Source organism: Malaclemys terrapin, chromosome 5 (genome assembly GCF_027887155.1).
Source record: "Malaclemys terrapin pileata isolate rMalTer1 chromosome 5, rMalTer1.hap1, whole genome shotgun sequence".
NCBI lineage: Eukaryota > Metazoa > Chordata > Testudines > Emydidae > Malaclemys > Malaclemys terrapin.
In genome coordinates this window covers 57292045-57306214 of record NC_071509.1, presented here as the reverse complement: position 1 = coordinate 57306214, position 14170 = coordinate 57292045, and the positions used below count along the sequence as shown (strand labels likewise).

Genomic DNA, 14170 nt, shown 5'->3' with positions numbered 1-14170 from the left:
CTTGAAACAAAGCACATACAATTTAACTACCAGCTGTAAGGCTGAGAGGATGAAAGTAGATCACGTCACCACATACTTTCATCAACCAAATTTAGCCTCCTCAAAAAAAGATATCCAGTTAGTTTCCCATGTTGACTGGCATTAATTATATTACCTTCTTTTAATTCTTTATTAATCAACTCCCATATCAGTCACTCTATTATCTTGTCTGTGATCGAAGTCAGACTGGCAGGCCTATAATTACCTGGGTCATCCCATTACTCATTTTAAATATTGGTTCAACATTGGCTCTCTTCCAGTCTTCTGAAACTTCCCCAGTGTACCAAGAGCGATTGAAAAGTCAACATTAACAGTTCAGCAAGCTCCTCAGCCAAAACCTTGCCCTCTATTGGTGCCTCCACATTATTTAGTTGCAGCATATACATTTTCCAGGCTGCTAGCCAATTAGGGACAGGCTATTGCAATGATCTCTTTAGCCAACTGTACCACCTCTGCTCCATATCCAGAGGGTGCACCCCCACCAGATGGCATCTCCCACTGTCTTGCTTTGCTTCACCTATGTGTCCTTGAACCTTTGTCCTCTCTGTGCAGAAGTCTGTGGCAGGACAGCATATATATTTTGTGACATTCTATACCTAGCCTAGACTGCATGCTTATATGTTATTTCTTTTGATAATTAACTCTGACTTTTTACCTATCACTTAATATCACTTAAAATCTACCTTTTATAGTCAATAAATTTGTTTAATTGTTTATTTTTACCAGTGAATTTGTATGAAGTGTGGGGCAAATCTGCTCAGGTTGGCAAAGGCTGGTGTATGTCCACTTTCCATTGTTGAAGTGGTGAACCAATTAATAAATTTGCACTGCCCATCTTGAGCAGTGCAAGGTAGTACATTCCTGGGGTACAGTGCTGGGAACTGGGGGGATTTGTCTGGTGCCTTTCTCTGTGTGATTCATGGGGAGATCCCGTCACACATCTACAAAAGTTACTAAAGAAATCAAGAGCACAATTTTTTTGTGATGAAGTGGGAAATTATGATTCATGATACCCTTTTATGTGCTGAATACCAAGAAAATGTTATAAAAAGAAAAGAATTTGACCAGGGCCAGCCTTAGGTATGGTTGCCAACCCTCCAGGATTGTCCTGGAGTCTCTGGGAATTAAAGAGTAGTCTGTAATTAAAGATTATGTCATGTGATGAAACCTCCAGGAATATGTCCAGCCAAAATTGGCAACCCCAGCCTTAGGGATAATGGCACCATGGATGAATTTGTATTTTGGTGCTCTCCCATCACCCCTGACCCCCACGGGCTCCACCCCCATCACCTCTGGGCTCCGCTGCCTCCCCCCAGTGCTTAATTTGTATTGAAAGAGGTGCTAGATCTCAGTCCTGGCACATTTTAAGCACTGGCAAGGCAGCCTGATAGCAGCCCTGCTCTGAAGGCAACACCACAGCCAGCAGCAGCACAGAAATAAGGGTGGCATGGTATATGGCCACCCTTACTTCTGCGCTGCTGCAGTGGCTCATGGTTCCTGGCATTCTGCCTGAGGCTTAAGGCATGCTTTGCACAGTCACATAGGGGCTGCATCTTGACAGAGCCCACAGCCCTCTGGCCACTCTTGGTTCACCAGGGGTGCCATTTCAGATTTTGGTGGGGTGGGGAAACTTTAATCATTATTCCAGAGGCTACTTAGGCACCTGAAAACTCTAGGGTTATTTTTGTAGATAATAATTTAGGAATTAGCAAAATACTCCCAATCTCAAGCCTTCAAATATCAATTCTGGAGCTTTAACACATATATCAGAAACACAAGTTTGATACTTTGTAAACTATCTTTAGTAGAGATAAATAAAAATAAATAAAATCTACTTAATATTCATTTACTTCCTCTAACAGACAAATTCTAGGTCACTGCCATTATCTACTCTATTGTAGTTAATTGATTTTCGTTCCACTAAAAATGTATTTACTGAATTTTAACATATGTGATTAAGGTTTATTTCTCTTTTATTAAGAACAGGGATTTATTTTTCTAATTATTTTGGCATTTATGTTTACCAATCACAATCATGTACGTGCCTCACTAACATTTGACTCTATCATTACTCTCTGTATCATACTTGGAACTGCATTTATTTTCATACAAATTTTAAGTTATTTTACAGATATAACTAAAAATACAATTTGAAAATAAGCGACATTCATCTGCATAGTGTCTAAAATTATGTGTTTGGCTAATGTTTTTTAAACTGGCACTGCTAAGATGAGTACAAACTAAATGTACATTCTAGAAGAATACTATTATTTGATTGTATTATTTTAAATAATGAATGGCAAAGCACATTATGGTAATAAAAGTAATAATGATAATTATTCCAGCCAGGAAGGTTAGGCATTTTAGAACTCACAACTCAAAGAATTAAATTTAAGCATAAGAGAGAAATAAAATTATGAAATGCACAGAAAACCAGTCAAAAAACTAAAATAACAGCACTGTAATCCTTAAAGAACTTTGAAAGAATAAAATGATAGAAAATATATGTGCATTGCACATTTCAACAGGCAGTACCAAGAAGTAATAAGAACAACAATAATATAAGTGTGTTTTGGGGAGTGAGAGAGACACTGTGTGTGTGTGTGTGTGTGTGTGTGTGTGTGTGTGTGTGTGTGTGTGAGAGAGAGAGACAGAGTGTGTGTGTTGGGGGAATATGAGAAAGACAGTGTGTGTTGGGGGAGTGTGAGACACAGTGTGTGTGTGTTGGGGGAGTGTGAGAGAGTATCACTATCACTTTAAGCAAAGCACTCACTAGTCTGAAGGCTTGTTCAGACAGCAGCCCCCGCCAGCAGCTCCCACTCCTGATTCAGAAGCAGCAGTGCAGACTACCCCAACCCTAGCTCAGAGGAGACTGGGTATATAGGTGAGGGGAGGCGGACACCCCAACATCAGCCTCCCGCCGCCGCTCTGCACAACAGACTCCTGGGAAGAGATTGGCCAGGGGCTGCTCCAAGGGGAGGGGCAGGAGCAGCAGCAGATGGCAGCAGAGCCAAGCAGCAGGGTGAGGAGAGGCACCCCTGCTCTGGAGGTGCTCCCCATTAGAATGGCATCCCAGGCAGTTGCCTAGTCTGCCCACCCCTCAGGCCAGCCCTGAATTTGATTAATCTGCATTGCAACAAAGGAAATTAGTTCATTTCAAGTGCATTTATTTTGAGGTAAACATGAATATGACAAGCATATTTTTTCATATTTAGTGTACTGTTACATATGTTATTGTAGTATTAAACAAAAGCAGAAAGCACAGTCTTATGGACTAATCTGTCACTAACATATTCTATTTTATGCCAGTCTACTGTACTTAGGCACCATATAGAAAAATATACAAATTGGAAAAATGATACCAAGATTTTACATACATTGTGATTGGTCCTGCAATTGATTGCACATTGAAAAAGCAGTCCACTGCATACTGTCAATTACAACATCAGGGCCTATCAGCATTAGTTCAAATCTCTGATTTTTCTAGTTGTCAGTTGCGGGAGGAGAGTGAAGTAGGGACTGCATGAGTATTTATCATCAAAATGCTGTCTACGTAAAATGTTTCTGACATTTTTCAAACTAGTATTTTCTTATTATATGATTTTTACCAAAAGCCAGATAAACTATGCCAAAAGAAACATTCTAACATTGATTTTTCTGAAATTCTTAAAGTGGAATTTCTCAAAAACATTTTTTTTAAAGTCAATTAAAAAAATGAATAATATCTTTGTAAACTGATTAGTCCTGGAACTTAAGCTTATTAACACAGAAGCAAAACATATTCTTTTCTATTCATGCATTTAAAGATACTATATGGTCTTTGAGTGACAGACAGCCACATTCTATATGATGAAAGAATAAAACTCTTTGCTGTGTTCGTGATAACAATGAAAGATTAAAAACAATATGTTGTGTCTAATAGTTGATTTTAGGACTGAATTGCACCACTAAACCAAACTTTTTTTTTTTTTTTTTTACAACTGATAATGTAAATAGATTAAAATTAGATAATCCCTGTTTTCATGCAGATTGCTTTTATGTAAATACTAATTAATTTCATATTCAATAAATTTTCTTAAGAGTGACATTAAAATTGTGTGTTAAAGTGAGTTAGTATTTGGGGTTTTATTTACTTTATGCTATCAGCCTTGTAAAAGCAGTGCAAAACTTTCAAATTCAATCGCTACATTGAGGCAAACCTGCTACCCTGCAGCCAAACAAAAAAGACTCAGGATATGTAAAAACAAGCAGAATTGTGCTCCATTAATCATGACTTTTTAGGACTTAATTCAACAACAATAAAACAACAACAAAATCTTTTTTCATAACATAGACATCTACAGACACGAGGCCAGGGAGGCTACAGATTGCTTGCATAACCCATAGCTGTATTAAAGCCTTATTATTTAATTCTAGAATTTGATTCAGGTAGAATTCCAAAGTCTCATCATGTTTACATTTATCATTGTAACATTTTGAAACTGGCTGTAGCTCTGTACTATTGCCTGCATTCCTTTTAATTTTTTTAAAGCCACAACCTGGGGGAAATATTTGTTCAGTACTGCATGCCAGTCTAGCAAAACTGGATAGGATTAATTTCTGCCTCATACCATGTCCAGCTTTTATGTAAAGTGCATTATTAACAAGTAATACATAACTAAGCTGAAATCCATACTCTGCCAAAAAAGTTTCAGAAACACAATGCTATATATTAAGTAGCATTGTATTAACTAACATGATAAAAATATTAGCTAATACTTTGACATTTTATTTTCATTATATTGTACCGAATTAGACATCTTAAAATCAGGAGATTTTATTAAACTGAATCAGTAAGATTATAATAGTAAGACTTACAGCTGTTGGACATCAGTACCTCTTAATTAACCTCTTAATCAATAATTCACATTATCCTGTATCACAACTGCTACTTATAGTTGTTTTTAAATGACAGCTTTGTTAGCTCATGAGTACTTACAACCTGTACATTCCACACTTAGTCAATAGTTGTGCTACAGAATGCATTCTCATCCCTGTTTTAACACAATCTTCATATAATATTCATTTTCTAAAAACAAATTCTCATCCTCGCCACATGGAAATAATTTTTCACCACTGCCAAAAGGCACATTCACCAGAATGGAAAAAAAAATTCTTTAAATGAAAGGCACAACTCAAAATAAATACTAACAACAAATATCTTTAAAAACACATTCTTTAAGATACACTTTTATAGGCCAAACAACAGTGTAAGTCAACCCTTAAAACAAAACACATACTGAAAAAGTGCTTGAAAAAAATCCATGAATAGATCAGCAAATCAAGTGAAAAAACCCAATGGTGATTCAGTGCATAGTGCTGCAAGTGAAAGATATATAGTTTACCTGTGTTATGCCATTTTTCACACACAATATCTAGAAAAAATAGTAGCAACCAAATGCTGAAGTTTTTTCTTTCCTTCAGTTTTTTATCCTAGCATATCTCGACTCCGAAATTGCTTCCAGAGCTCTCTTAAATGTTTGCTTGTTACAGTTGTCACACAAACATAGTAACCCTTCAAACCATATTTTGGGGTCTCCTGTTAAAAATGAACAAGTATAGAATTAGAAACAGATACTGTGCATTAAATTCCTTGACACTAGATTATATTTTACAGGTGTTCATACAAACTAGGTAAATTTTTCATGACTACAATCAGGAAGTGCTAAATCCTCAGATTAGGGAGAGAAAACAGGCGAAGTAATATCTTTTATTGGACAAACTTCTGTTGATAGAAACAAGCTTTCGAGCTTACACAGATCTCTTCTTCAGGTCTGACATGTAGATCCTTGCACATAAACATGGTTGTGGATCTGTCTGAAGGTAAGTAAGTGGTTTCCAGAACTGCACCTCCACTACCAAGCATCTGGTTAGTATTCACCCAATAACTTAGTCTATATTGGTAGCTGAATGAAAACATATTCTTTTGTTCAGAAGTCTCCTGCTTTTAAGATAATTTCTTCATTTTCATAGCTGTATCAAAAGGTTCACATTTTTACACAATAAAATAAAAATACCAAAATTTCTTGGTGCTTGTGGAAGACTCATTGCAGTGGCTATAGCCAAGTATAAAATGAAGGCAGATGATACACAAACTTCCTTGCACTGTTATGTCAATTCTGAACTATGAGATTTGTTATTTCAATCCTGGGCCATCTAATAAAAAATTACTATTATGCTGAATGGTACTGCAGTTCTGTGACATTGACAAATACCCAGTAGAGAGTAGGCTGAATAGGGTGCAAAGATGGTCTAGTAGTTAGGGCTCCAACATAGGACCCAGAAGTCTAGGGTTCAATTCTATGCTCTGCAAGACTTCCTGTATGACCTCCAACACATCACTGAGTCTGTTACTTAGTTCCCTGCTTACATGCATCTTGTGTAATCTACTTCCATACGTTAAAGATAAAGAAAAGATCAGATACTACAGGCGCAAGGTAACCAAGATTTATCTTTACTTTTAAATTTATAAGATAGATTCATCAATTGTCCCTGGGCATAAACTCAATATTTTTAAAAAACACACTCAAAAAGCACACTACTGTAGCCATTTATCTATGTATTTCTAATGTGTGAGCACTGCTGTAGCTAGTCTCAGTATATCAAATTAGGAAATTTTTTTCCTCTAAAAACCATACTCTCCAATGTTTTCACACTTTTCTAAGTGAGTGTATTGTCTTGTTATTTTTTTAGACTATTTAACATACTCACTCTATGTATTTAGATACACAACCCAATTTGCCCCCTCGTAAAATGTCTGAAAAGAAAAATGGGTCTTGTATTGTATTTTTAAGGGCCCTCAATTGAGAATTTCCAAGATTAAAAATTATGATATAGTTTGATAGCCTGCAATCCAGCACATTTAAATGACAAAAAGCTTCATACATGGACTCTGAAGGTTCCTAACATGGCCTTTCCAAATCTGATTTGAAGTAAACGTAGCTACCATCACAAATAAGCCGCTGCTGCCACTGCACACCAGTAGCGGCAGCATGTCAGGTCTGTGTAGTTACATTTTGCAGTGAAAAGCAAGCTGCGGGAAAGACTCTGGCAGCAGAGAAAGGTTCCGGCAGCTGATACTTGTATTGAGAGGCGTAATGCCAATACACTTTCTTGAAGAAATGGGAAATGCTAGCTCCTCTCTTGCATGGCTGGGAACACAGTATATGGTCAGCAGTCAAATAACAAATATCCCTGTGTAACAAACACTGACTGAAGTACAGCACATTTTGGAGAGTAAGAGTCTTCCTTGCAGAGCTTAAAACTAGACTTTCTTCAGCTATGAATCCAATATGATCTAAAATTTCCCCTAAAATTTGGAATGAAAAATAGTTGAGAGAATTAAACAATAAGCCAAACAGTGTCATTACTATATTCAATCTTTTTATCCAATGTAATCCATCTACCTACAAGACTATTGTTCACACAAACCTAAAACTGGATTGGTAATCCCAGTTTTCTGCACAATGAGTAAAGAGAAGTCATTGCTCACCTTTCACTTTGCCTGTTTCAGAGAAAAGACCTAGCAACAATGTTTCTGAGACAGTTAGCTAGTTTTCCTAATATTGCTTGTTATGATGGTCAAGTTTAAGTGTATAAAAAGATAGCCTTTTATTACGAGAATTGTACATTGGGAATGCATAGAAATTAAAGGTTTTTAAAACATTCACCACATGACGAATCTAAATCTTGTTTGTATAAAACATTTATATTAGATAAGAAACTGAATAAGAAAACATAACTAGAAATTAGCTTTTAGAATTCATACTTATATTATCAGTCTTCTACTGTCTTTCCTTAACAGTTTCTTGTTCCCTTTCTTGCTCAACCAAGTGAACTCCTACTGATGCTAATTCACATGCTATGCTTTGCAGGAACAGCCACAGAGAGAGAGACAAGATCTGCAAGACTTGTCAACTGTTTGAACCAGGCAAAGTTTGGATCTTGTTCCCCAAGGGCAGATTTCATTATTTATTATAAGGGTAGCATACTTCATGCTATAAAGCAAATGCCATTAGTGCAATTTAGAGATATGTAACACATAGCAGAATGTGCTTCTCTTTCTTTTTGGGTACAGATTCAAAGTGTGATATAATCAGTGATAAGCATGCCAAATATTTTAATCTCTTTTTATCACTGATCTAAGTCCACCATACAAATCATATCAAAGTATAGATTTAGAGAGTCTTCACATTTATATTTGGAACAAAGTAAAATTGAGAGTTATCATATTGCATCTAACCTTGGGGATACATGTGGTAGATTTTTATATTGCAGACATACTACATGTTTCTTTGTATATGAGGTTGATGTTTAAATGAATTAATTTTCTGAAATAAATATTCAGTTTCACCGCTGTTAATGGCTCTGCCTTTATTCTCTTTTCAATTATTCTGTAGTTTACTTTTGCAATGACTTTTTAAAAGGGTATATAAACTCACTTTCATTTCAGAATATGTCTAGTGTGAATAGTGCAGGTTCTATTGTCCCCAAGACAACTCTCAGAGCAGCAGGCTCAAAATCACATCACTTATGTTTTTAATTAATATAGTTGGCTAAAGCTTGCTTCAATTTCAGCTCACCAATCTTTGAATAAAATAAGTTAATGGAGATATCCCATCTCCTAGAGCTGGAAGGGACCCTGAAAGGTCATTGAGTCCAGCCCCCTGCCTTCACTAGCAGGACCAAGTACTGATTTTGCCCTAGATCCCTAAGTGGCCCCCCTCAAGGATTGAACTCACAACCCTGGGTTTAGCAGGCCAATGCTCAAACCACTGAGCTATCCCTCCCCCCTTCATAACATAGATTAGTATTATAAATGAATGCAACATCTTTTATTCAAAAGGAACGGAAATTACCTCACAAAGTACATACGGTATGGTACATACATCACTACTGTAATGCAACTGCCACTAGGATGGAGGGCATTAACCAACTGATGCACATTAAGGGAAGGAGGAATTTTAGCTAAGGCAAAGAGGGTTAAAACAGCAACTCTTACAAGAAGCTCCAAGAGAATGTTCAGGTACATCAAACAGGACTTCAGTTTTTCAGTCTCACCTGAAAGAGTCTACGTGTAGTACACTGCATGGTATTCAGTTTATCTATGTCAGAAGGATGAATTAACTCTGCCTGGATTTAAACATCTGGTTTCAGTGAGTATGGGCACTTAAATTTGATGCTTAAAGCACAAAGCCTCTCATGTCTCAAGAGAATTTTATTAGGTTTAATATTCATGTTTTGGAGTTCTTTTGAGTGATAACATTTTGTTCCAATTTTGGTAAATACTTACTATTGAAACTCACTAAAAAGGCACTGTAAATGTACAGCACTTTACCAATCTATTTAAGATCTGATACCTGCCCTGAAGTTATCATCTAGAGTATAAAAGGAAAAACAAAGGTATGTCAAGGCACGTAACAACAGTACAGGAAAAGGAGGATGTGTAAGGATTATTGGGGAAGAGAAAACAAAGTACCGTACTCCTGGAAGAAACTGCAGGATTGGGGTTTCAGTTAACAAGAGATTGAATAAGGTAGGAACGAAGGAAAGAAAGATAATGCTCATGTTATGAAACTGGGAATCAAAAGAGTGAGCCTCAAAGGTGAAGATAAAATTAATCTAAAATAATTTTTCTTACCTTGTGTGATTAACCAGTTAGATTATTAAATTGAATGAATTTTAAAAATCACTAGGTTTTTACCACTTCACATGTCATTTAAATTTCACTTCACTTTTGCAGAGAAACTAGAGTTTTGCCTGTTTAAAATGAGTTACTTTCCAGTTCTGAGGCACTAACACAATAGTGCGTATTTGAGTTGGACCCACACATATGATTTTTAAATTACAAAGTGTAATCAAAATTTAGTTTTCTTTTTTGGAAAATAAAGTCCTATTGATTCTAAGTTTCTTACATATCAGAGGGGTAGCCGTGTTAGTCTGAATCTGTAAAAAGCAACAGAGGGTCCTGTGGCACCTTTGAGACTAACAGAAGTATTGGGAGCATAAGCTTTCGTGGGTAAAAACCTCACTTCTTCAGATGCAAGTAATGGAAATCTCCAGAAGCAGGTATAAATCAGTATGGAGATAACGAAGTTAGTTCAATCAGGGAGGGTGAGGTGCTCTGCTAGCAGTTGAGGTGTGAACACCAAGGGAGGAGAAACTGCTTCTGTAGTTGGATAGCCATTCACAGTCTTTGTTTAATCCTGATCTGATGGTGTCAAATTTGCAAATGAACTGGAGCTCAGCAGTTTCTCTTTGGAGTCTGGTCCTGAAGTTTTTTTGCTGTAAGATGGCTACCTTTACATCTGCTATTGTGTGGCCAGGGAGGTTGAAGTGTTCTCCTACAGGTTTTTGTATATTGCCATTCCTGATATCTGACTTGTGTCCATTTATCCTCTTGCATAGTGACTGTCCAGTTTGGCCAATGTACATAGCAGAGGGGCATTGCTGGCATATGATGGCATATATAACATTGGTGGATGTGCAGGTGAATGAGCCGGTGATGTTGTAGCTGATCTGGTTAGGTCCTGTGATGGTGTTGCTGGTGTAGATATGTGGGCAGAGTTGGCATCGAGGTTTGTTGCATGGGTTGGTTCCGGAGTTAGAGTTGTTATGGTGCGGTGCGTGGTCGCTGGTGAGAATATGCTTAAGGTTGGCAGGTTGTCTGTAGGCGAGGACTGGCCTGCCTCCCAAGGTCTGTGAAAGTGAGGGATCATTGTCCAGGATGGGTTGTAGATCACTGATGATGCGTTGGAGAGGTTTAAGCTGAGGACTGTAGGTGATGGCCAGTGGAGTTCTGTTGGTTTCTCTTCTGGGCCTATCTTGTAGCAGGAGGCTTCTGGGTACACGTCTGGCTCTGTTGATTTGTTTCTTTATTTCCTTGTGTGGGTATTGTAGTTTTGAGAATGCTTGGTGAAGATCTTGTAGGTGTTGGTCTCTGTCTGAGGGGTTGGAGCAGATGCGATTGTACCTCAGTGCTTGGCTGTAGACGATGGATCGTGTGGTGTGACCGGGGTGGAAGCTGGAGGCATGAAGGTAGGCGTAGCGGTCGGTGGGTTTTCGGTATAGGGTGGTGTTAATGTGGCCATCGCTTATTTGTACGGTGGTGTCTAGGAAGTGGACCTCCCGCGTAGATTGGTCCAGGATGAGGTTGATGGTGGGGTGTTGAAATCATGGTGGAATTCTTCCAGGGTCTCCTTCCCATGGGTCCAGATGATGAAGATGTCATCAATATAGCGTAGGTAGAGAAGGGGCATGAGTGGACGAGAGCTGAGGAAGCGTTGTTCCAGGTCAGCCATAAAAATGTTGGCATATTGTGGGGCCATGCGGGTGCCCATAGTGGTGCCACTGGTCTGGAGGTATATATTGTCACCAAATTTGAAATAATTGTGCGTGAGGATAAAGTGACAGAGCTCAGCAATAAGTTGTGCTGTGTTATCATCAGGGATACTGTTCCTGACAGCTTGTATTCCATCTGTATGTGGGATGTTTGTATAGCGAGCCTCTACATCCATGGTGTCTAGGATGGTGTTTTCTGGGAGGTCACCAATGCATTGTAATTTTCTCAGGAAATCTGTGGTGTCACGAAGATAGCTGGGAGTGCTGGTGGCCTAGGGTCTGAGTAGGGAGTCCACATATCCAGACAGACCTTCAGTGAGAGTGCCAATGCCCGAGATGATGGGGCGTCCAGGATTTCCAGGTTTGTAGATCTTAGGTAGTAGATAGAATAACCCCGGTTGGGGCTCTAAGGGTATGTTGATTTGTTCCTGTGTTACTGTAGGGAGTGTCCTGAGCAGTTTCTTAGTGTATTCCTCAGTGGGATCTGAGGAAAGTGGCCTGTAGAATTTAGTATTGGAGAGTTGTCTGGCAGCCTCCTTCTGGTAGTCAGACCTGTTCATGATGACAACAGCACCTCCTTTCTGAGCCTCTTTGATGATAATGTCAGGGTGGTTTCTGAGGCTGTGGATGGCATTGCGTTCTGCACGACTTAGGTTATGAGGCAAGCGATGTTGTTTTTCCACAATTTCTGCCTGTGCACGTCGGCGGAAGCATTCTATGTATAGGTCCAGACTGTCATTTCGACCCTCAGGAGGAGTCCATGTGGAGTTCTTCTTCCTGTGTTGTTGGTGGGAGGGTATCTGTGTATCAGTGCGCTGTTCAGTGTTATCTTGAAAATATTCTTTGAGTCGGAGGCGGCGAAAGTAGGCTTCCAGATCACTACAGAACTGTATCATGTTCGTGGGGGTGCTGAGGCAAAAGGAGAGCCCCCGAGATAGGACAGACTCTTCTGCTGGGTTGAGTGTGTAGCTGGATAAATTGACGATATTGCTGGGTGAGTTAGGGGTACCCCTGTTGTGGCCCCATGTAGCAGGTAGGATTTTAGACAGCTTACTGTCCTTTTTCCTTTGTAGAGAGGTGAAGTGTGTAATGTAGATCTCCTGTCTTATTTTAGTAAAGTCCATTTGTGTGGAGGGTTGGTTATTTATGAAAGTCTCCAGGTTGGAGAGCTCTTTCTTGATGTTTTTCTGTTTGCTGTATAGGATGCTGATCAGGTGGTTCCAGTTCATTTGCAAATTCGACACCATCAGATCAGGATTAAACAAAGACTGTGAATGGCTATCCAACTACAGAAGCAGTTTCTCCTCCCTTGGTGTTCACACCTCAACTGCTAGCAGAGCACCTCACCCTCCCTGATTGAACTAACCTCGTTATCTCCATACTGATTTATACCTGCCTCTGGAGATTTCCATTACTTGCATCTGAAGAAGTGAGGTTCTTACCCACGAAAGCTTATGCTCCCAATACTTCTGTTAGTCTCAAAGGTGCCACAGGACCCTCTGTTGCTTTTTACAGATTCAGACTAACACGGCTACCCCTCTGATACTTGACACCATGCAAGGCACTGCATTTAGCCGTATGGAATGGAAATCTAAGTTTCTTACGTGACTGAGTGGGATATGTCTGAGTCAAATTTTGAGCTCTATCTTGTGGGTGTGTGGAAATATTGGATACGGACAGCACAAGCCTGCACATACCCAAAGACAACCTATTGTACTACACTCCTGAGAGCTGCCCTGCCCAGCAAAGGTGTTTGATACCTTGCTGAAGGACTAATACTAAGGGTACATCTAACACAGCAGTTGGGATGTGTAATTCTCAACTCAGGTAGACCTGCATGCACTAGCTCTGCTTGAGCTAGCATACTAAAATTAGCAATATAGCTGCAGCTACATGGGTGTTGGCTCAGACTAGCTGTCCAAGTACAATCCCACCTGAGTCCCTGGGTACATGCACAGCTAGCTAGCCCAAGTTGATGCCAATGCTGCCATGGCCACACTGCTATTTTTAGGCACTAGTTCAAACAGAGCTAGCACATGTACATCTACCCAAGCGGGGAATGACAAGCTGCTATATAGATGTTCCCCTTAAGAGCCACTAAAACCCCAATCTGGGGCCAACAACTTTGTTTGCAACAATGGGCTTTCTACACAAGGTCCTGAAGGGGAAAAGGGGCAAGCATGACTGGTGGGCATATAGCTTCTCAGTCTGAGTATATGGCTCACAGACAGTGGCCTCATTCTGCTCTGTGCAGGGAACGATAATTGCTACAAGAAAAACAACTTGAAGGAGAGAGGGCAGGAGGAACTCTGCACAGCCTGAAACACTGACAAACCTCAGACCCATAGGAAGGGTGAGATAAGCCTAGGGGAGGGTGCTTCTCAAAGGGTTTTGTGGTTTTCAAAGATCTGTAACTCTTAAGTGCTTTAAGAGTAAAGTAATTATGGTTAAGAAATTCTATTGCTAAGCATGTGTTCCTGCTTCCCTGCTAGGTTATCCCCAAGTGGGTTAAACTAGAAGCCGAGAGCCTAGGTGGAGCTCTACAGCAGTGTGTGTAAATGACTGGGATGGAGAGTGGGGCGTTTGGGAGGCCTCAGACTCTGAGGCCTCCCAAGCCATAGGGAGGGTCTATGGCAGCTGGATGGCAGCATCTCATGTTCTAAGGAAGGACATAAGACAGGTGGTCTTGAGTCTGGGCTACGGTTCCAGAGCTAAAACAGTTAGTACACTCTAGCCCAGGGGTCGGCAACGT

General features: G+C 39.5%; 1 protein-coding gene across 6 annotated transcripts in view; it reads right to left on the bottom strand.

The window, feature by feature from the left end:
• Window positions 1–3185: 3185 nt before the first annotated feature.
• MICU3 (mitochondrial calcium uptake family member 3) overlaps window positions 3186–14170 on the bottom strand; it is a 125069-nt gene continuing 114084 nt past the window's right edge. For 3 of the 6 annotated variants that reach the window (XM_054029579.1, XM_054029581.1, XM_054029582.1), the window contains one exon: window positions 3186–5617. In XM_054029579.1, coding sequence (XP_053885554.1) covers window positions 5507–5617 — 111 coding nt within the window. In that variant the 3' untranslated portion in view covers window positions 3186–5506. The remainder of the gene's footprint in view (window positions 5618–14170) is intronic. The other 3 variants (XM_054029580.1, XM_054029583.1, XM_054029585.1) reach the window with 1 other exon arrangement.